The 24,035-nt window shown below is 45.3% G+C and overlaps 1 protein-coding gene across 2 annotated transcripts in view; it reads left to right on the top strand.

Annotated features, from left to right (window-relative positions):
• Positions 1–9,998: 9,998 nt before the first annotated feature.
• Positions 9,999–24,035, top strand: part of LOC120979732 (solute carrier family 23 member 1-like) — a 652,539-nt gene continuing 638,502 nt past the window's right edge. For both annotated transcript variants that reach the window (XM_040408688.1, XM_040408682.1), the window contains exon 1: positions 9,999–10,083. In XM_040408688.1, coding sequence (XP_040264622.1) covers positions 10,060–10,083 — 24 coding nt within the window. In that variant the 5' untranslated portion in view covers positions 9,999–10,059. The remainder of the gene's footprint in view (positions 10,084–24,035) is intronic.

Below are 24,035 nucleotides of genomic sequence, written 5' to 3'. Positions count from 1 at the left end.
GAAATCCTAACGTAAAACCCAAACGTAAAAATTCTGCCACTTCCTGGTTAGGATATCTACTTAGATAATCCCCCATCCTTTCCACTCGCACTGGGGTCCGCCCCCTTTGCAAACCCATCCCCCCTCTCTGTCTACCACCTCTAAAACACCTGTTGGTCCCATGGCTCCCCCCACATGCGGAACACTCATGCTTAAATTTACAATTTTGTCCAAACTTACAACCTCCTTCATTAAAAAGGAAGCAGAACCCCTTACCGGCTGGCGCGTTCCCCGTGGACTGGGCCGCCCCCCCTGACTCACTCCGAAAGGACTGACCAGTCCTTCCAGGTGCTGTAACTCTCATCCATAAGGCTATAGCCTTATGGTCCCATCTCATGGTAGTGCGGACCGCTTTTCTTTGATGGAATTGTTCGTCATATCGCAACCACCCGGAGCCCCCGTACACCCGATAAACTTCCCCAATTGCATCCAGGTAACAAAAAAGTGCCGAACAACAATCGGGATATTTTTCCCCAATCACACTTGCTAGAATGGCAAAGGCCTGCAGCCAATTACCAAACGTCTGCGGGATAAGCTGAAAACGATGCTTGTCATCTTCCTCCTTCCTAACCCCATCCTTCTTTACTACATCCAAATTAAAGCGTTCTAACGGAAGGAGAGAAAAAATTTCTACGTTTTCTCCCCTCCAAATCTTTTCTCGCACGTCAGGCTTCAAGTGTGCTCCCAGGGGACCCTCAAAACACACATACACTTCCCCTTTTGCAGCATCATCTAACCTGGGCCTATCCTCGTCCCCCCCGCCTGAGTGTACTGATACTGACCCCGCCACCCCTCCGCTAGCGGGTGTGGGCACATTACTAACCCCCGTCCCCAATCCCCATGCCTGTAAGGGGGCCGCACCTAACCCCCCCAGCTGGACTGACCCCAGCTAGGCCACATAGCAAGCGTCCCAAACCCCCAATAATGGTACTATTGCTCCCACCCAAACTGCCTGACCCTTGAAGTATAGATAACAACGATCCCATGGATGTCTCACCTAGCTGCCCGGGCGCTGTGAACCCAGCAGCTGAAGGTCCTGATTCCTGTCGCACGGCTCCTGGATCAACCGGCACGGCTCTCTCTTGGTCAGTTGCTTCAGGCGCAGACGACGCCCTAGCTGCGGCCACGTTGGGCGCGTTGAATGAGACTCTGGAAAGCTCCCTCCCGTCTAGGCCATCGGGACCAGCCTCAAGCCGTCCGTCCTCCAAAAGAGGCCTGCGCACATCCCTTCCTCCGACATGAGCAGCCTTGTGCCGCTCCACCACCGCATCTTCACGCCCAAGAGATCTGCCCTGGTATCGGGTCCCCGCCTGAGCAGCCTTGTCCTCCTCCGCTAGATAACGCTGTTCTTGGCGAGGCCTGTGCCCGCTCCTGGCTCCGCCAGGCACAGCCTCATATGCCACTACTAGTAGGGACCCATCTTGTGAAGGCCTGCGCAGGGCATCGCTACCTGCCTGCACAGCCCCGCTGTCATCTCTGCTGCTGCCACTACTCCACGCAGAGCAGGCCTTCTCCTCCCTCTGATGGAAGGGGATCCCGCAGAACCCGGTCCTGACTTCCTGGCTGCCGCTGCTGTGGGCTGGGAAGAGGCCCCCCTTGCCGCCACTGGGTCCTGCCGGACATGTGGATTCCTCCCACGCCGGGAGGCAGCAGGAGAGGTAAGGCTCAGAACCTCCCGGCGTGAACTCGGGGTTTAGGCGCGCCGGCGGCCGTACCTGCCGCGGCCATCTTGCTGGTGGAGTGGGGCTAGCTGTACCCGCCTCCGCCCCCCCTAACATGGCAGTCACCTGCTGCTCCAACCACCCGGAGCCTCTGTAGTCCACCGCTTCTCTTAACCGCCGCAGCATCGCCTCCACTGCTTGCGACATGCTGGACGCGATGCTCGCTCCTGCTTATCCTCCAAAATGGCGACCGTCTTCCCACTCCCACTCTCATTTAAAAACTCGGCCCCCTCTCAGACCACTCCCTGCCTCACGTCCGCACTCATTAACCCTAACCTACCCTAGCCCTCGCTCTACAAAACCCCTCATGCCGGCTTTCCCTGAGCTTCGCTTCCAGTCCAACCTTACTTTAGCAATACTGAAAATTAAAAGACAAAAACATGCAATGCGACAACTCACTGCAATATAGAGTACAAAATTGCATAATAATTACAAGTGCTACACTATAAGTGAGAGATACTTGGCAAATCGTTTTGTACAAAATTATTTGAGCCCGTCTGCCGCACGTCAAGGCGATCTCTGTTAGACGGGTTCCTACACTAAGTTCCACCTGTTAGGTGCCATGACGGCTACCATACACTTCAGGGAGTGTAGGTTCCACAGCAGGCCCACTCCACAACACCACCGGTGCCAAATGGCCACCAAGGACTGCAGTGAGAGTCCACAAACTATCTCACTCCTGGAGCCATGGCTTCAGTGAGTGAGGGGGAGCAGGCCTGACTATGTACTAACACTAATTAAAATCAGCCTATAGGGCAGACAGGGTGGTCAGGAGTGCATGACTGAGGAGGCAGCCACACCTCCAGTACAAACTGCAAAGAAAGACAAAAAAGGGGGTCAGTCAACACATACCAAACCGCAGGAGCACATTGCTATGGCAGACGGGCTCAAATAATTTTGTACAAAACGATTTACCAAGTATCTCTCACTTATAGTGTAGCACTTGTAATTATTATGCAATTTTGTACTCTATATTGCAGTGAGTTGTCGCATTACATGTTTTTGTCTTTTAATGTTGTTCCCTGCCATAGCAATGTGCTCCTGCGGTTTGGTATGTGTTGACTGACCCCCTTTTTTGTCTTTCTTTAGCAATACTGAGCAAATGCTGACTGAGTGAAGGCGTATGCTCCAAAGACAGGAACCGTTTTTTGTGGGTTATTCTTCTGACGGATCAGAGGAAGGGCAAAATAATTAGTGACGTCAACACAAACTTACTGCTGACATCCTCTCCACTCTGTCGGGGGGCTCCACTTATATAAGCGTGTAATGAACATGTTCTGTAGACATCTATGTGGAATCAGCTGACAAGGGTGTAAAAGGAGTGTACTTCTTCTTAAAACTAACTCATAGTGTTACTTGAGTTATTAGGCCAGTTTTGGCAAATTTAAAGGGTTTCTACAACTTCATTTTCACATAATTAGCTTTCAGACACTAGCGATCCGCTAGTGTCTGCTCTACCAAACAATCCTAATATAATTGTTTATTGTCCTGCCGTTTCGCAAAAAATCGAACTTATATAGATATGCTAATGAGCCTCTAGGTGCTATGGGGGCATCATTAGCACCTAGAGGCTCGGTCTACCTTCACAAACTGCCGCCGCCCAGTGCGTCCCTCCAGCCCGCCCATCTCCTCCGGAATGCGATCAAGCGGACGAATTCTCGCGCATGTGCCATGCGCGTCTGTATTTGGCGCATGCGCAGTGAATGTCTGACCGCTTCCCTGCACAGACATCTCCACTGCGCCTGTTCCTCGGAGCACTATGACATCATCGGCGCAGGCGCAGTGGAGATGTCTGAGCAGGGAAGCTGTCAGACATTCACTGCGCATGCGCCAAATACAGACGCGCATGGCGCATGCGCGAGAATTCGTCCGCTTGATCGCATTCCGGAGGAGATGGGCAGGCTCATTAGCATATCTATATAAGTTTGATTTTTAGCGAAACGGCAGGACAATAAACAGTTATATTAGGATTGTTTGGGAGAGCAGACACTAGCGGATCGCTAGTTTCTGAAAGATAATTATGTGAAAACGAAGAATTTAATACTAAAAATTTAATATTGCTTAAGACAGTAGAGAATCGGCCAGTCTTCTGTTTAACAACGTGGTGTTGAGATGGGGAAAGTATTCAAAACAAATAATTAGTCTCTACCTGGAGCTGAATCCTGTCAAGATTGATGCAAGTGCGGTATTGGCTCCTCATCCAGCAAGATACTTCTGGGGCAACCTGCCTGGCATGCTTAGGCCTCTACTAGCAACAGACAATGAGAAGAAGACAAAGCTTCAATTTTGCTCGGAGCCCGGAAGAGTTGCGAATTTAATCACGATTCAAACCAACCAGGGCCCAGTCTCTTCGTCAGGGGTTCCCAGTCATCATGGAATGGAAAGGAGGGCATCCTTATTATATTTAATACATTTTATAATAAAAAAATAATAATTCCTAACACAGGAGGAGGAGGACATCCTGTGGTGCACGGAGATGGAGATGGTCTTCGGATTCCCACACAGACGTCTCAGAAATGAACCGCGGCTCCCAAAAGCAGCTCCTGGGAAGATAATGGAGCATCCCGATCATCCGTCATCTATTCGCCCCACTTTATTTTGGAAGTGTGTAGAACCAGTGTGGGACCCCCACTCTGCAGATTGATCATGGAGACACCGAATTTTATAATATATATAGAATAAATTTCATAATAAAATTAAATTTATTAAATTTAATAATAACATTACATTTTTTTCTTAGGAGAGAATCAACCAGTCTTCAGTTTATTCAATCACGTGGAGGGTGTTGCGATCGAGAAAGCATTCCAAAAAAAAATTTCCTCTACACCTGGAGCCGAATCCTGTCAAGATTGATGTAAGTGCGGTATTGGCTGCTCATCCAGCAAGACACTTCTGGGGCACCTGCCTGCCATGCTTAGGCCTCTACTAGCGACAGACAATGAGAAGAAGATAAAGCTTGTTCTTTTCTGTACATTGAATGAATAATTTTTGGGGCCTGTACTCCACTGGCCTGCAGTAAAATTGATATTTAATGACAGTCTAATATACCTCCAGCCACATAATCACTTGATATTTTCTGTTTGGTGAATGCCTAATGTTTGGGGCCTGTATTCCCGTGGCCTAAAATAAAAATACTAAAATCTAGGCCCCAGCAGGACACATTTTTGAGAGTTTCAATTTAAGAAGCATAAAAATGGCCCCTGATTAAAATACATATTTTTTTGTGGGAATTTTTGCCTTTGATCCCCCTCTGGTATGTCACTGTCCATGTTGTGGGACCATTGGTGCACTTCTTGTAAGTATTTGGTGGCTGCAAATATGACCTAAATGTTTTTCAGGTTCGCCTGCCATTAAAGTGAATGGGGCCCGCCGCAAACATTTGATCGCGCTCGCGAACCGTCGAGGCCGATGTTCGTCCATCACTAGCTGCCACCCGCCTGATGCCACACATCTGATGCCAAGTGCTCCTTCTTTCACCCACCATCTTCAGCGGGTACTGCTATTGACACCCACCTTCACACTCTGTCACCCTGCCACTCTGTGGTCTTCTCATGCTGCCGCCACCTACACACTTTGTCATTGTGCCACTCTGTGCCTCCTGATGCTGCTGCCACCTACAGACTCTGTCATTGGGTCACTCTGTGGTCTTCTCATGCTGCTTTCACCTCACCACAAGTCATAGTGCCACTCTATGGACTTCTCATGCTGTTCCCACACTCCCTACTTCATTTCTGGGCCACTATTTAGCCTTTTTGGCTTGGCTGACATCATCAATTATTTGACCCCTCCTCTGATCTGTCAAAAGGAAGGTAAAATGAGACTCACAACGGATCCTGTCTGTGTAGCAGCTGTAAGGCCTGTATGGTCCCATCAGAATTGGCTTATGATTTGGTAGCCAAAAGCAGGAGTGGGTACAAAACACAGAAGACATGCAAATATTCCATTCACGTGTCATCTCTGTTTTGGATCCACTCCAGTTTTTTTGGGCATTAGCAATACTGATGGATTACTTACCAAATGCTGACCGAGTGAAGGCGGATGCTCCACAGACAGAATCCGTTTTTTGGGAGTCATTGTTCTGACGGATCAGAGGAAGGGCAAAATAATCAGTGATGTCAACACAAACTTACTGCTGACACCCTCTCCACTCTGTCGGGGGGAGCTCTACTTGTATAAACGTTTAATTGAACAGGTTCTGTAGAGATCTATATGGAATCAGCAGACAACAGTGTAAAAGGATTGCACTTCTTCTTGGCGCTAACATCGACCTGTAAGGCTGATTTCATACTTGAGTTATGTGGTCAGTTTTGGCCCCGTGACTGCCCCAATAAGTGAAGTGTACAGTGATTCTAAGTCGTCATCTGCATGTCATATGGATTCACAGTATTATTTCACTACCAAAGCAGACTCCCTATGGGTGTTGCTGCAAGGCACAGTGTTCTGCACTACTATAAAGACTCTGTGCAGCCAGGAAATATACTTTTCTTTACATAATTCGCCTCAAATTTATTTGTATCGAACCAAATTTTTCCCAAAAAATTCAGCGAACCGGCGAATCAGATTTTTTAAAAATGTGCTCATCTCTAATGGCATTAGGATTTCCGGATTATTGCAGTCAAATATTGAAAGCTTTTTTCAATTAATAACACATGTTCACTAAAACAGGGGTGTGAAAATGCAATTATTTTTCAGTGAAACATCTTTGAACTATACCAGGCATGCTCAACCTGCAGCCCTCCAGCTGTCTCAAAACTCCAACTCCCATCATTCCCTGACAGCCTACAGCTATCATCCTACAGAAGGGCATCGTGGGAGTTGTAGTTTTACAACAGCTGGAGGGCCACAGGTTGAGCATACCTGAACTACACAATCTGATGCAGAAATACCTTAATTAACACAGTTACAATTTATGTTACTACCTGTTATTTTGTAGCAATTTACAACACATTTTGTAACATGGTTATAATGCACTAAGATGCCCCATTACAAATAGTAAATAGAAGTTTCTTTCTAGGAAGAAAAAAAAAGCAGTTTGTCAGTGCTCACTAGAATGTGATTTGCCTAGGAAGAGTACAAAGAAACATATTGTAAAAAAAAAATGGCTGTTTCTGCAGAAACCCCTATTTTGGTGGCACGATGGGTGTCTACACAGTAATAGACAAGCAATGTTAATTTTATTACTTATTTGAGTACACAGTGTTCATATTAGAGCATGAACCCTCTGTATCAATGTGAATTCACCTAGCTCTCCCAATGTATCTAAGTGCAAGTATTCTCCTGGGATCCCTAAAGGCTTCTTCCAGCAACATGTCTATCTATATCCAGGGCAGACTGGGAATTTAAAGTGGCCCTGGAATAAAAAAAAACTATAAGTGGCCCCATTTTGTGTATGGGCTCAGATTGACAGAAGGTGGGGCCAACACAAGTAGGAAGGTTCAACTCAAGTAGCTGGGGCAAGCAATACCATAGAGGGGGAGTATATTTTGTGCCACGCTTTGGTATTTTGCTATGCAGCAGAAATAAATACCACAGTCCAGCAGAAAGTACTGCCCCAGAACCAAATACCGAAGCATAACACAATGTAGTGCCCCAGCAGAACCAAATACCAAAGCACAATACAATATACTGCCCCAGGAGAACTAAATATCAAAGTTCAGCACAATATACTACTCCAGCAGAACCAAATACCACAGTGCAGCACAATAGACTGCCCCAGAAGAACCTAATACCAAAGCACAGCACAATACTGCCCAAGCAAAACAATAAAATACCACAGTGCAGCACAATATACTGTCCCAGAAGAAGTTCTAGGATTTGGTTCGGCTGGGGTGGTATTTGGTTGCTGCAGGAGCAATATATTGTGCTGCTCTGTGGTATTTGTTACTTCTGGGGAGGTATATTGTGCTGCCCTGTGGTATTTGGTTCTTCTGTTGAGGTATATTGTGCTGTGCTGCACTGTGTTATTTGTTTCTTCTGGGGAGGTATATTGTGTTGCAACAAAACCAAATGCCACAATGCAGTACAATGTACTGCCTCTGCAGAAACAAATATCTCAGTATAGTACAATAGACTGCCCGAGAAGAATCAAATACCAAAGCACAGCACAATACTGCCCAAGCAAAACAATAAAATACCACAGTGCAGCACAATATACTGTCCCTGAAGAAGTTCTAGGATTTGGTTCTGCTGGGGTGGTATTTGGTTGCTGCAGGAGCAATATATTGTGCTGCTCTGTGGTATTTGTTTCTTCTGGGGGGTATATTGTGCTGCCCTGTGGTATTTGGTTCTTCTGTTGAGGTATATTGTGCTGTGCTGCACTGTGTTTTTGTTTCTTCTGGGAGGTATATTGTGTTGCAACAAAACCAAATGCCACAATGCAGTGCAATGTACTGCCTCTGCAGAAACAAATATCTCAGTATACTACAATATCCTGCCCCAGAAGAACAAAATACCTCTTTAAAAAACTGTCCCTCCCCCTTGGTGGCCAGTGAAAGATGTCACATTCTGTCCCCCTCTTCCATCTCCACTCGTCTCTAATTAAGATATGGATTAGGGGGATGAGGAGGTAAAACTCAAGCAACAGCACAGAGCTAGCCTTTCCTCCAGCACCCAGTGCTACCATATATACAAGAGAATAAAGCACTACATACCTCTTACATCCAGCAATGTCTCCTCTGATGTAGATGTTCTCTTTTCTCATCTTTTTAATCTGGACCAGACCACCATGATTATTTCTTTTAGAGATGTCTCCTCTGATGTAGATGGTCTACTTCCTCATCTTCACCATTTGGATCAGACAACACATGATGACATCTTTTAGCTATGTCTGGTCTCTGCAGACTTTACCACACATACATGTTAGAGTTCTCACATTTCCATCATCCTCCCCACCCTAATGCCTCAAAAGTGTAATCCTGCTGCTGCCCCAATATTGTGTCCACTGTGCTCCCCAATGTTCCCAAATACTATACTGCAGAAAAAAAGTCCCTCAATAATAATGCCCCCTATGGTGCCTTCAGTAATAATTCCCCTATAGTGCCCCCAGTAACATCAATACCCCTGCCCCCAGAAATAACAATGCCCCTGTTGTGCTGCCAGTATAAATAATCCCCCCAAAAGTGCCTCAGTAATAATAATGCCCCCTTAGTACCTCCAGTAAAAATAATGCCCCACAGTCACCCAGTATTAATAATGCCAGCTATTGTGCCCTCAGTAATAATAATGTCCCATATTGTTCCCCCAGTAATAATAATGCCCCACAGTGCCACCATTATTAATAATGTCCTGCATTGTGCCTCTAGTAATAATAATGCCCTATATTGTGCCTACAATAATAATGATACTCCCAAAATGACCCAGTAATAATAATGCCTGTATTTTTGCACCAGTAATAAAAATGCTCCCACAGTACCCCCATTAATGCCCTCCCACACTGTCCCCAGTAAAGTCCTTATAGTGCCTACAGTAATGCCCCCCACACCACTGCCATGAGTAATATCCCTATAATGCCCACAGTAATGTCCCCCCTGTGCCCCCCGTGATCAACTGGATGGGGAAAAAAATACTCACCTGAGTCCTATTCCCCGTTGCAGTCTGATACATGCCTCAGCCTTTTTTGGACCTATGGGCCTGGCACCTGGAGGACAGAATAGTGTCTGATGTGTCTTCTATCCTGCCATCTGGTGTCAAAGGACCTGGAGGCAGACAGCAGGGTCGGGCACATTGTAGTATGATAATGAGACTGCAGCAGAGCTGCCTGTGGCCTAGAGTGAGTATTATACTGAGGGTCTGGGCTGCTGCTGGTCCTGCTATAATTTATCATTATACCATAATGGGTGAAGGGAAGGTCGCTGCTGGCCTAGAGCATGATGTAGGCAATCGGCCCACCAGGAATTTTCCTGGTAGGGTACAGTGCCAATCCGCCCCAATCTATATTTAGGATAAAAAGAATGTTCTGACATGAAGTTTTACAAGGTACAGTAAGATGATGGTGAATGCAGCCCAACTATATATATTTTTATTCTTCCTTATCATAATGATTCATTCTAGTTCACAAGATCTTGGATATCTTAATATGACCTAATGGAGTTAAAGGTAAACATTAACTAGAAGTTCTAGAACAAAGAACAAAAACAATTACCGGTATGTGTGGAGGAAAAAAGAGAAAAAAAACCCACTGTAAATAATTAAGAATATTAGACTACATCCAAGCTGTAGTATAACTGATGGATATAATTTGTGGAATACTGTGGTCAACTCATGGACAATTACTTCTTATACTGAGAATACACTTAAAAGAATGGAAATGAGAGACCACACTGAGGTAAGTCAATGAATATATCTATCAGAGCTTTGCAATTTTAGATGGTGAATAGGTAATGTATATTCTATTCAAAGACTATCTTAAAGCGAATCGTTCAACACAATCTGCTGTAATACATGAGTAATTCTACAAATAGCAGTATTGCCTTAGCAATTAATCAGCCATTTTGGAAATGTTCAAATAGTATTTCAACATTATTAATTTTCATAGCAAAAAATCCAAGCTTTTTTTGTTAAAAAATCCAAATCAGTGACAAAATTAACAAAAACTTCTTATGTAAAATACATTTCACTGGAGATTGTCATGTTAAAAGTTCTAGTTTGCTAGACAGACAGATAAATAATAGATTAAATAGATAGATAGATAGATAGATAGATAGATAGATAATAGATAGATGATAGAGAGATAGAGTATACTTTTTTTCATTTATGAAATTAAAAACAGATTTGAAATGTAAAAAAATTGAAATATTCAAATTTACCCAAATAGTTTGTTTATCTGTAAGAGAGCTGTTTATTTCATTTTAGCAATGAGTCAGCCATTTGGGAAAGTTCATATATTATTAAAACATTTTTTCATTTTCATAGCCAAAAATGCAGGCTTTTTGTTAAAAAAAATATCAAAATCAGTGAAAAAAAAAATCAAACAATCCGTGAACCAAATTAACCACCTCAGCCCCCATGGCTTAAACACCTTGAAAGACCAGGCCACTTTTTACACTTCTGACCTACACTACTTTCACCGTTTATTGCTCGGTCATGCAACTTACCACCCAAATGAATTTTACCTCCTTTTCTTCTCACTAATAGAGCTTTCATTTGGTGGTATTTCATTGCTGCTGACATTTTAACTTTTTTTGTTATTAATCGAAATTTAACGATTTTTTAGCAAAAAAATGAAATTTTTCACTTTCAGTTGTAAAATTTTGCAAAAAAAACGAGATCCATATATAAATTTTGCTCTAAATTTATTGTTCTACATGTCTTTGATAAAAAAAAAATGTTTGGGTAAAAAAAAATGGTTTGGGTAAAAGTTATAGCGTTTACAAACTATGGTACAAAAATGTGAATTTCCGCTTTTTGAAGCAGCTCTGACTTTCTGAGCACCTGTCATGTTTCCTGAGGTTCTACAATGCCCAGACAGTACAAACACCCCACAAATGACCCCATTTCGGAAAGTAGACACCCTAAGGTATTCGCTGATGGGCATAGTGAGTTCATAGAACTTTTTATTTTTTGTCACAAGTTAGCAGAAAATGATGATTTTTTTTTTTTTCTTACAAAGTCTCATATTCCACTAACTTGTGACAAAAAATAAAAACTTCCATGAACTCACTATGCCCATCAGCGAATACCTTGGGGTGTCTTCTTTCCAAAATGGGGTCACTTGTGGGGTAGTTATACTGCCCTGGCATTCTAGGGGCCCAAATGTGTGGTAAGGAGTTTGAAATCAAATTCTGTAAAAAATGACCAGTGAAATCCGAAAGGTGCTCTTTGGAATATGGGCCCCTTTGCCCACCTAGGCTGCAAAAAAGTGTCACACATCTGGTATCTCCGTATTCAGGAGAAGTTGGGGAATGTGTTTTGGGGTGTCATTTTACATATACCCATGCTGGGTGAGAGAAATATCTTGGTCAAATGCCAACTTTGTATAAAAAATGGGAAAAGTTGTCTTTTGCCAAGATATTTCTCTCACCCAGCATGGGTATATGTAAAATGACACCCCAAAACACATTCCCCAACTTCTCCTGAATACGGAGATACCAGATGTGTGGCACTTTTTTGCAACCTAGGTGGGCAAAGGGGCCCATATTCCAAAGAGCACCTTTCGGATTTCACTAGTCATTTTTTACAGAATTTGATTTCAAACTCCTTACCACACATTTGGGCCCCTAGAATGCCAGGGCAGTCTAACTACCCCACAAGTGACCCCATTTTGGAAAGAAGACACCCCAAGGTATTCGCTGATGGGCATAGTGAGTTCATGGAAGTTTTTATTTTTTGTCACAAGTTAGTGGAATATGAGACTTTGTATATAAAAAAAAAAATCATCATTTTCCACTAACTTGTGACAAAAAATAAAAAATTCTAGGAACTTGCCATGCCCCTCATGGAATACCTTGGGGTGTCTTCTTTCCAAAATGGGGTCACTTGTGGGGTAGTTATACTGCCCTGGCATTTTCCAGGGGCCCTAATGTGTGGTAAGTAGGTAAATGACCTGTGAAATCCGAAAGGTGCTCTTTGGAATGTGGGCCCCTTTGCCCACCTAGGCTGCAAAAAAGTGTCACACATGTGGTATCTCCGTATTCAGGAGAAGTTGGGGAATGTGTTTTGGGGTGTCATTTTACATATACCCATGCTGGGTGAGAGAAATATCTTGGCAAAAGACAACTTTTCCCATTTTTTTAGACAAAGTTGGCATTTGACCAAGATATTTATCTCACCCAGCATGGGTATATGTAAAATGACACCCCAAAACACATTCCCCAACTTCTCCTGAATACGGAGATACCAGATGTGTGACACTTTTTTGCAGCCTAGGTGGGCAAAGGTGCCCAAATTCCTTTTACGAGGGCATTTTTTAGACATTTGGATACCAGACTTCTTCTCACGCTTTGGGGCCCCTAAAATGCCAGGGCAGTATAAATACCCCACATGTGACCCCATTTTGGAAAGAAGACACCCCAAGGTATTCAATGAGGGGCATGGCGAGTTCATAGAAAAAAAAAAATTTGGCACAAGTTAGCGGAAATTTATTGTTTTGATTTTTTTTCTCACAAAGTCTCCCTTTCCGCTAACTTGGGACAAAAATTTCAATCTTTCATGGACTCAATATGCCCCTCAGCGAATACCTTGGGGTGTCTTCTTTCCAAAATGGTGTTATTTGTGGGGTGTTTGTACTGCCCTGGCATTTGAGGGTCTCCGCAATCATTACATGTATGGCCAGCATTAGGAGTTTCTGCTATTCTCCTTATATTGAGCATACGGGTAATGAGATTATTTTTTTCCGTTCAGCCTCTGGGCTGAAAGAAAAAAATGAACGGCACAGATTTCTTCATTCGCATCAATCAATGTGGATGAAAAAATCTCTGCCAAAAAAAGAAAAAGATGGGGAAAGGCGTCTGCCAGGACATAGGAGCTCCGCCCAACATCCATACCCACTTAGCTCGTATGCCCTGGCAAACCAGATTTCTCCATTTCACATCAATCGATGTGGATGAATAAATCATTGCCGGGATTTTTTTTTTTATATATACAAAGTGTTTGCCAAAGTATATGAACACCGCCACCTCCTCAGCTCATATGCCTCGGCAAACGTATCTTTTACTGCAGAGGAGAAATCTCGTCTTGCAGCGCCGCATACACCGACTTGCGTGTAATCTGACAGCAGCGCAATGCTTCTATCCGAATGCACATCAGTGCTGCAGCTAGTCGATCGGTTGGTCCTGGAAGGTAAAAAAAACAAAACAAAAAAGAAAAAACCAGGCCGCAACGCAATAAATTTATAAACTTTTGAACAGAACATATAAACTTTTTTTTAACTTTTTTAACTGAACGTTAACTTTTTTACTTACCGTTTTTTTTTTTTTTTTTAGTTTTTTTTACCTTTATAGAACAAACCTCTCCTTCCCCATGGGACAATGTGCAAAGCGCAAATCGCCCAAAGATGTGGCGAAGTACGTTATGCACTTTATCCCAGGTGAAAGGAGAGGTTTGCAGCAGCTGTGAGTAAAAGGGCCCTAATAGCCCTGTGTGCCTGTCCTGTGAGATGCAATCCCTATGCTAAGTGTACCTGTGTGTGGTACTTCCGGAAACACTCACCAAAGCATAGGGCAGGGTGGTCAGGACAGTCAGGACAGAAATAGCGGGTGTCACGCCTTATTCCACTCCTGCTACAGACACAACATCTTTTTCGGGGTGACGGTTGGGTTGAGGTACCAGGAACGACACTGGGGAAATGTCGCTCGTGTAGACGGCTAACTACACTGGTGGATGGGGCCACGGGACATCCTGGATACAGGAGGTTCTCAATGATCTCTTCCTGGAATTTGAGGAAGGATCCTGTTCTCCCAGCCTTACTGTAGAGAACAAAACTATTATACAGCGCCAATTGAATTAAATATACAGACACCTTCTTATACCAGCGTCTGGTTCTGCCGGAAACTAAATACGGAGACAACATCTGGTCATTGAAGTCCACCCCTCCCATGAGCGCATTATAGTCGTGGACACAGAGGGGCTTTTTAATGACACGGGTTGCTCGCTCAATTTGTATTGTCGTGTCTGCGTGAATGGAGGAGAGCATGTAAACGTCACGCTTGTCTCTCCATTTCACCGCGAGCAGTTCTTCGTTACACAAGGCAGCCCTCTCCCCCCTTGCAAGACGGGTGGTTACAAGCCGTTGGGGGAAGCCCACGCGAGTAGTTCGCGCGGTGCCACAGGCGCAAATCCGTTCTAGAAACAAATGCCTAAAGAGGGCCACACTTGTGTAGAAATTGTCCACATAAAGATGGTACCCCTTGCCGAATAAGGGTGACACCAAGTCCCAGACTGTCTTCCCACTGCTCCCCAGGTAGTCAGGGCAACCGACCGGCTCCAAGGTCTGATCTTTTCCCTCATAGATCCGAAATTTGTGGGTATAGCCTGTGGCCCTTTCACAGAGCTTATACAATTTGACTGCATACTGGGCACGCTTGCTTGGGATGTATTGTTTGAAGCCAAGGCGCCCGGTAAAATGTATTAGGGACTCGTCTACGCAGATGTTTTGCTCGGGGGTATACAAATCTGCAAATTTCTGGTTGAAGTGGTCTATGAGGGGCCGAATTTTGTGGAGCCGGTCAAAAGCTGGGTGGCCTCTGGGACGGGAGGTGGTGTTGTCGCTAAAATGCAGGAAACGGAGGATGGCCTCAAATCGTGCCCTGGACATAGCAGCAGAGAACATGGGCATGTGATGAATCGGGTTCGTGGACCAATATGACCGCAATTCATGCTTTTTAGTTAGACCCATGTTGAGGAGAAGGCCCAAAAAAAATTTAAGTTCGGAAACTTGGACTGGTTTCCACCGGAAAGGCTGGGCATAATAGCTTCCCGGGTTGGCGGATATAAATTGTGTGGCATACTGGTTTGTCTCTGCCACGACTAAGTCCAAGAGCTCCGCAGTCAAGAACAGCTCAAAAAATCCCAGGGCCGAACCGATTTGAGCCGTCTCAACCCGAACTCCAGACTGGGCGGTGAAAGGGGGAACTAATGGTGCGGCTGAAGTCGGTGACTGCCAATCAGGGTTTGCCAGCACCTCAGGGATTCTAGGGGCTCTACGGGCCTGTCTGTGCGGTGGCTGCGACGGGGTAACTACTGCACGTGCCACCGTACCAGCTTCAACTGCCCTTCTGGTGCTCGCCATGTCACCATGTTGTACGGCAGTGCTGGTACTAGGTCCAGGGAGGGCTGAGCTGCTGGTGTATGCCTCACCACGTGATCCGGCAGCGACAGCCCCACTCTGCTGCTCTTGAAGCGGATCCTGCATAACCTGTGGTCTAGCAACACGGGGCCGGGTACGCCTGGTGCTATCAGGGACCTCCACCTCCTCGTCCGAACTTTGGGTCAGATAGCCACTGCTTTCCACAGGTTCATATTCTGACCCGCTAGATTCGTCAGATGAGGGTTCCCACTCCTCATCCGACTGGGTCAGAATCCTGTAGGCCTCTTCAGAAGAATACCCCCTGTTTGACATTTGGACTACTAAATTTAGGGGTATTCCCTGAGACTACCCAAGAAAAAAAGCAAGCCTGTCTTACAAAGGGGAGGCTAGCGAAGTACCAGAGGCCGCTGCGGTTGATAAAAAATATCAAAACGGATTTTTTTATCGCCGCAGCGCGTGTAAAGTGAATGTGCAGTGATCAAAAAATATATATTTTTTGTCACTGCGGCGGGGCGGGCGTGGGTGAACGCACGTGTGGGCGACCGATCAGGCCTGATCGGGCAAACACTGCGTTTTGCGTGGAGGGCGAGCTAAGGTGACACTAATACAATTATAGATCTGACCGTGATCAGTTTTGATCACTTACAGATACTATAAAAGTACAAATGCTGATTAGCGATGCGCTAAACAGCGAATAAGTGACTGCGGTGCGGTGGGCTGGGCGCTAACTCACGCTAAACTACCTAACCAAGGGGCCTAAACTATCCCTAAAACCTAACAGTCAATACCAGTGAAAAAAAAAAAGTGACAGTTTACACTGATCACTTTTTTTCCTTTCACTAGTGATTGACAGGGGCGATCAAAGGGGTGATCAAAGGGTTAATTGGGGTGCAGGGGGGTGATCTGGGGCTACAGTGAAGTGTTTGGTGCTACTCACAGTTCAGTCTGCTCCTCTGCTGGATCCAACCGACGAAAAGGACCAGCAGAGGAGCAGAGAAGCCATATAACAGATCATATTTACTAATATGATCTGTTATATGGCTTGTGATTGGATTTTTTGAAAATCGCCATCCTGCCAGCCAATGATCGTTGCTGGCAGGCTGGTGACGAACTTGTTCTTTAACTTTTGCCGGCCCGCGATGCGCATGCGCGGGCCGGCTTTGAGCGAATACTCACGTCTCGCGAGATGACGCGTATATGCGTGACTCTGCGCAGCGCTGCCACCTCCGGAACGCGAATCTGCGTTAGGCGGTCCGGAGGTGGTTAAAGCACATCTGATCATCTCTCTCTTTGTTGACAAATGTAGTGTCAGGGGTAGTGTTGAGCGAACCCAAACTGTAAAGTTCGGGTTCGTACCGAGCTTTAGGATTTTTGGACCCCGGACCCGAACATTTCTATAAAAGTTTGGGTTCGGTGTTCGGCGCTTTTTGAAAGGCTGCACAGCAGCCAATCAACAAGCGTCATGCTACTTGCCCCAAGAGGCCATCACAGCCATGCCTACTAATGGCATGGCTGTGATTGGCCAGAGCAGCATGTGACCCAGCCTCTATATAAGCTTGAGTCACGTAGCGCTGCACGTCACTCTGCTGTTACAAGTGTAGGGAGAGGATGCTGCTGTACTGGTGATTTCAGGCATAGGAGAGAATCTAACTCAGCGATCTACCTAGAAATAGTTGTGTGGGTGCAGGACACAATCGTTTTACCCTGCCATGAGGCCATTGACCAAAAAAAGAATAACTTTTATAATTCTGTTAGTTAGGTGGGTGGCGGCCGCGGCCATTTTATGCATGCTCAGTGCACCAGCACTGCATCTGAGCTTTTGGGACATTGCAAATCACCATTTTTTGGGGGAAATTACAACATCTGTATTAGTTAGTGTGCAATTTAAGGTAGAAATACACCCATCATTTTCTGGGGTTTGAAAAACACACTTTTTTTTTTCAAAAAACAGTATTCTCCAGATCTGCAAGTGTTAATTTCAAGTTTAATATATATAGCTGTCATATTCTGTTACCAAAAAATACTTTTTGGCAATCTACAACATCTGTATTAGTCAGTGTGCAATTTAAGGAAGAAATACACCCATCATTTTCTGGGGTTTGAAAAAAACACTTTTTTTTCTTCAAAAAACAGTATATTCCAGATCTGCAAGTGTTAAATTCAAGTTTAATATATACAGCTTTCATATTCTGTTACCAAAAAATGACTTTTTTGGCAATCTACAACATCTGTATTAGTGAGTGTGCAATTTAAGGTAGAAATACACCCATCATTTTCTGGGGTTTGAAAAACACAGTTTTTTGACAAAAAATACTATTTTCAGGCCTTGCAGCATCAGCACGTGTGAAATTACAGGCTTATATACTGCTGTCAAATTCAGTTGTTAAACTCATTTGGGCACAAAAAATTTAGTTGGCAGCCTTTGATGCAGATGTCATTGTGAGATACAACCTTAATACATTTGGGTTACATTCTAAAATTTTAAATACCGCCATTTGGTGCACCAATATTGAATTCAGGCCTACACTGGTTCAGGCCCTGTGAGATAAACCCTCTACATACAGGGGTTTGAATCAGGGATTTAAAATACAGCCATTTAAAATACAGCCATTTTGTGCAAAGATATATTTACTTCAGGCCTACACTGATTCAGGGCGTGTGTGATCCCCCCTATACATACAGGGGTTTGATTCAGCCATTTGAAATACACCCATTTGAAATACAGCCATTTTGTGCAAAGATATATTTACTTCAGGCCTACACTGATTCAGGGCGTGTGAGATAGCTCCTCTACATACAGGGTTTGAATAAGCCATATGAAATACAGCCATTTGAAATACAGCCATTTTGTGCAAAGATATATTTACCAGGTCGTGGTGCTGCTGGTGGAGCTCCTGTTGAAAGGGAGAGGACAAGGTCGATCTGTGCCAGCTACACGCCAAAGTGAAACCCCTTCCTCAGGTGCGAGTAGGCGACAAAACCTGCAGCGGTATTTGGTCGGGCCTAATGCTGCTCTACGAATGGTGAGGCCTGAACAAGTACAGGCAATAGTAGATTGGGTTGCTGACAGTGGATCCAGTTCCTTCACATTGTCTCCCATCTAGTCTCCTGCTGAAAGACCACAGTTGGCACCTGCAGCCGATGTCCATCAGTCTTTCACCTCACCCCCTTGCAAATCAGCCAAGCAGTCTGAGCCCCAAGTCATGCAGCAGTCTCTTATGCTTTTTGATGACTCTGTTTCCAAGGGCCATCCACCTAGCCCTGCCCCAGAAGTGGAAGAGATTGAGTCACCGATGCCCAACCACTTATTTTTCAAGATGAGTACATGGGAGGACCATTGCAAAACGTCTCGGATGATGACGAAACACAGGTGCCAACTGCTGGGGCTTTCGAAAGTGTGCAGACCGACAAGGAAGTCAGGGGTGAAGACTGGGTGGAAGATGATGTGGAGGATGATGAGGTCCTCGACCTAACATGGAATCAAGGTCATGCTAGTGACCGATGTAGTTTGGAGGAAGAGGCGGTGGTCGCACAGAGCCACCAGCACAGCAGAAGAGGGAGCAGGGTGCAAAAGCGGAGCGGCGGTCCTCTAGACAGTACGCCTCCTACTGCCCACCACAGCAAGGGACCGAGCACACCAAAGCCAGCTCCAAGGATTTCCCTGGCGTGGCAGTTCTTCAGACAATGTGCTGACGACAAGACACAAGTGGTTTGCACGCTGTGCAATCAGAGCCTGAAGCGAGGCATAAACGTTCTCAACCTGAGCACAACCTGCATGACCAGGCATTTAAGTACAAAGCACGAGCTGCGGTGGAGTAGACACCTCAAAAACCAAGAAATGTCTCTGGCTCCTCCTGCTTCCTCTTCTGCTGCAGTCGCGGCCTCTTCATCTACCTCTGGAGTGACAGTGGCACCTGGCACACCATAAACAGAGGATCTGCCAGCAACACCAACACCTGGGTCACCAAGCATCTCCACAATGTCCCACGGAAGCGTTCAGCTCTCCATATCCCAAACGCTGGAGAGGAAGAGGAAGTACCCCCCTACCCACCCGCGATCCCTAGCCCTGAATACCAGCATTTCTAAATGACTTGCCTTTGAAATGCTGTCATTCCGTCTGGTGGAGATGGATAGTTTTAAAGGCCTTATGGCGGTGGCTGTCCCACAGTACGTTGTGCCCAGCCGCCACTACTTTTCAAGGCGAGCCATCCCTTCCCTTCACAACCAAGTAGGGGACAAAATCAGGTGTGCACTGCGCAACACCATCTGTGGCAAGATGCACCTGACTACGGATACGTGGACCAGTAAGCACGGTCAGGGCCGTTATATCTCCATAACAGCCCACAGGGTAAATGCAGTGGCGGCTGGTCCTGAGGCGGATAGCAGTTTGGCGCATGTCCTTCCACCACCGAGGATTGCAGGGCGCTTCAGTTTGCCTCCTGTTGCTTCCTCCTCCTACTCTACTTCCTCATCCTCTACCAGCTCCTCATCCGGTCAGCGTAACACCTTCACCACCAACTTCAGCACAGCCAGGGGTAAACGACAGCAGGCAGTTTTAAAACTTATCTGTTTGGGGGACAAACCCCACACCGCGCAGGAGCTCTGGACGGGCCTTGAACAACAGATCGATGAGTGATTTGTGCCAGTCAGCCTCAAGCCCGGCCTGGTGGTGTGAGATAATGGGCGAAATCTCGTAGCAGCTCTGGGACTAGCCAGTTTGACGCACATGGCGCATGTGCTGAATTTGGTGGTGCAGAGATTTCTTAAAAATTACCCCGACATGTCAGAGCTGCTGCATAAAGTGCGGGCCGTCTGTGCGCGCTTTCGGCATTCTCACCCTGCTGCTGCTCGCCAGTCAAGCTGCAGCGTAACTTCGGCCTTCCCGCTCACCGCTTCATATGCGACGTGCCCACAAGGTAGAGCTCCACCTTGCACATGCTGGCCAGACTGTTCGAGCAGCAGCAGGCGATAGTGGAGTTTCAGCTGCAGCACGCACGGGTGAGTCGCTCGGCGGGACAGCACCACTTCACCACCAATGACTGGGCCTCCATGCGAGACCTTTGTTCCTTGTTGCACTGTTTCGAGTACTCCACCAACATGGCCAGTGCCGATAACGCCGTTCTCAGCGTTACTATGCCACTTTTATGCCTCCTTGAAAATGGCGATGATGGAAGAGGATGTGTCAGAGAAGGAGGAGGAGGAAGAGAGATCATTTCATAGGGTTTCCGGCCAGTCTTTCCCAAGTGGCTCCGAGGGTGGGTTCCTGCACCCACAAATCCAAGGTACACAATTGTCCAGCCAGGCCACAGTTCTGGAGGATGACGAGGTGGAGGATGAGGAGGAGGAGATGAAGGAGGAGGAACCATGTTCACAGCAGGGTGGCACCCAGACCAGCTCATGGCCATCATGGCCATCACTGGTGCGTGGATGGGGGGATATAGAGGACACAGACAATACCTCCCACAGAGGACAGCTTTTTGTTGCCTCTGTGCAGCCTGGCACACATGAGCGATTACATGCTGCAGTGTCTCCACAACGACCACCCAATTGCCCACATTCTAACTTGTGCTGATTACTGGGTTGCCACGCTGCTGGATCCCCGTTGCAAGGACAACGTACCGTCCTTAATTCCATCACTGGAGCGTGATCGTAAGATGCGCAAGTACAAGCGCACGCTGGTAGACGCGCTGCTGGTGGCATTCCCACCTGACAGCGGGGGCACAGTGTAAGCACAAGGCCAAGGCAGAGGACGAGGAAGAGGTCGTCAACGCAGCTGGGGCACCGCCAGCTCCTCAGAATGCAGGGTTAGCATGGCCGAAATGTGGAAAAGCTTTGTCAGCACGCCACAACAACCAGCACCACCAGCTGATATGGAACGTCTTAGCAGGAGGCTGCATTTCACGAACATGGTGGAGCAGTATGTGTGCACACGCCTACACGTACTGAATGACGGGTCTTCCCCTTTCAACTTCTGGGTCTCCAAATTGGGCACATGGCCTGAGCTTGCCCTTTACGCCTTTGAGGTGCTGGCCTGCCCTGCAGCAAGTGTATTATCTGAACGTGTGTTTAGCACGGCAGGGGGCGTCATCACAGACAAGCGCAGCCGCCTGTCCACAGCCAATGTGGACAAGCTCACGTTCATTAAAATGAACCAGGCATGGATCCCTCAGGACTTGTCCGTACCTTGTGCAGAATAGACATCTATACCGGCACTAAGCAGCCATTGTTATACTGCAGCGCAATTGCTCATGTTTGTATTTTGGATATTTCACACTCTTTTGGAGTGTACCTTAATTTTACAAAATTAAATTAAAACCAAAAACCTGTGTTGGCTATCTCGTCCTCCTCCTCCGCCGCTTTCACCTACTCCGCTGCGTCCACCGCCTCCTCAAACTCCTACTCCATATGGAACTCCACCTCATAAATCCATTTTTTTTGGTACGTGTTTTATTTTATATCATTTCACTACTTTGTCATTTACATTTTAGGGTGAAATTCACAAATTTTGGGGTGTATAGTACCACTGCTATACCTAGTAGGCCAGTTAAAAAATAAATAAATTGTAATTTACATTTTAGGGTGAAATTCACCAATTTTGGTGTGTTTAGTACCACTACTATACCTAGTGGAACGGTAAAAAAAATAATAATTGTCAGTTACATTTTATGGTGAAATTAACAAATTTTTGGGTGTATAGTACCACTGCTATACCTAGTAGACAGGTTTGTCATTTACTTTTTCGGGTGAAATTCACCAATTTTTGGGTGTGATGTACCACTCCTATACCTAGTAGACCAAAATAAATAAATTAAATTAAAACAAAAAGCCTGTGTTGGCTATCTCGTCCTCCTCCTCCGCCGCTTTCACCTACTCCGCTGCATCCACCGCCTCCTCAAACTCCTACTCCATATGAAACTCCACCTCATAAATTCATTTTTTTTGAATTTACAATTCTTGGGTGTATAGTACCACTGCTATACCTAGTAGACAGGTTAAACAAAGAAAAAAAATTGTCATTTACTTTTTCAGGTTAAATTAACCAATTTTTGGGTGTATAGTACCACTGCTATACCTAGTAGGCCGGTTAAAAAAAATAATAATTGTCATTTACATTTTAGGGTGAAATTCACCAATTTCGGTGTGTATAGTACCACTGCTATACCTAGTGGAACGGTAAAAAAAAAAAAAATAAAAATAAAAAAAATTGTCATTTACTTTTTTGAGTGAAATTAACCAATTTTTGGGTGTATAGTACCACTGCTATACCTAGTAGAAAGGTTAAACAAAAAGAAAAAATTGGCATTTACTTTTTAGGGTGAAATTCACCAATTTTGGTGTGTATAGCATCACTGCTATACCTAGTGGAACGGTAAAAAAAAATTTAAAAAAATTGTCAGTTACATTTTCTGGCAAAATAAACAAATTTTTGGGTGTATAGTACCACTGCTATACCTAGTAGACAGGTTAAAAAAAAAGTTGTCAGTTATATATTCTGGTGAAATTCACCAATTTTTGGGTGTGATGTACCCTCCACTACCTAGTTCACAGCTTAATAAATTTCAATAATTTTTCTGTTACATTCTTGGGTTGACATTATACAATTTTAGACGTGAATAAACACCTGCTATGCATAGGTGACAGGGAATAAAATTTTATAAATTATTCAGTAATTAATGCGCACCACATCCTTACATTCAATGCTTAAACTTTGAAAAGTTGTCACACTTTTATGCTTTAATAATTTCTCCCATATTTCAACTCTAATTTTAAATTTGAAAAAATGGATCCTCTCTTAAATTTGGTCTCTTTTTCTCACGCTCCCTCTCCGGCCTGGAACCCTGATTCCCCGCCACCTGTAATCACCATGGTAGGCGCATAAAAGAACATCGAAAGTTGATAGAGCAGATATCAAATTGGATCGTGAACATCACGGGGACGTGCGACATGGTGGAGCAGTATGTGAGCACACGCCTACACGAACTGACTGACAGAGGTCAGCCCCTGCAACTTCTGGGTCTCCAAATTGGGCACATGGCCTGAGCTTGCCCTTTACGCCTTGGAGGTGCTGGCCTGCCCTGCACCCAGTGTATTGTCTGAACGTGTGTTTAGCATGACTGGAGGGGGTTATCACAGGTTATATTTCCCAATGTTTTGGGGTGTACCCTAATTTTAAAAAGGAAATTTAAAACCAAAAACCAGTGTAGGCTACCTCATCCTCCACCGCCGCTTACACCGACACCGCCACATCCACCGCCTCCTCAACCTCCTACTCCATATAGACCTGGTCCTCCTAGATCAAGATTATTATTTTATATTTTTACGTATTTTAGGTTATTTAAAGTCATTTCCCTATCCACATTTGTTTGCAGAGCACTTGCCATGCTCTTAACCACATTTTGACGCCATTTGCAGCCCTCTAGCCCTTTCCATGACATTTTTACAGCCATTTTAGTGCTCAAAAGTTCAGGTCCCCATTGACTTCAATGGGGTTCGGGTTCGGGGTCAAGTGCGGGTCCCGAATTCAAACTTTTTTC

This window comes from Bufo bufo, chromosome 1 (assembly GCF_905171765.1).
Source record: "Bufo bufo chromosome 1, aBufBuf1.1, whole genome shotgun sequence".
In the NCBI taxonomy this organism is placed as follows: domain Eukaryota; kingdom Metazoa; phylum Chordata; class Amphibia; order Anura; family Bufonidae; genus Bufo; species Bufo bufo.
The sequence above is the reverse complement of the archived record's forward strand: the minus strand, read 5'-3'. Positions and strand labels throughout refer to the sequence as shown.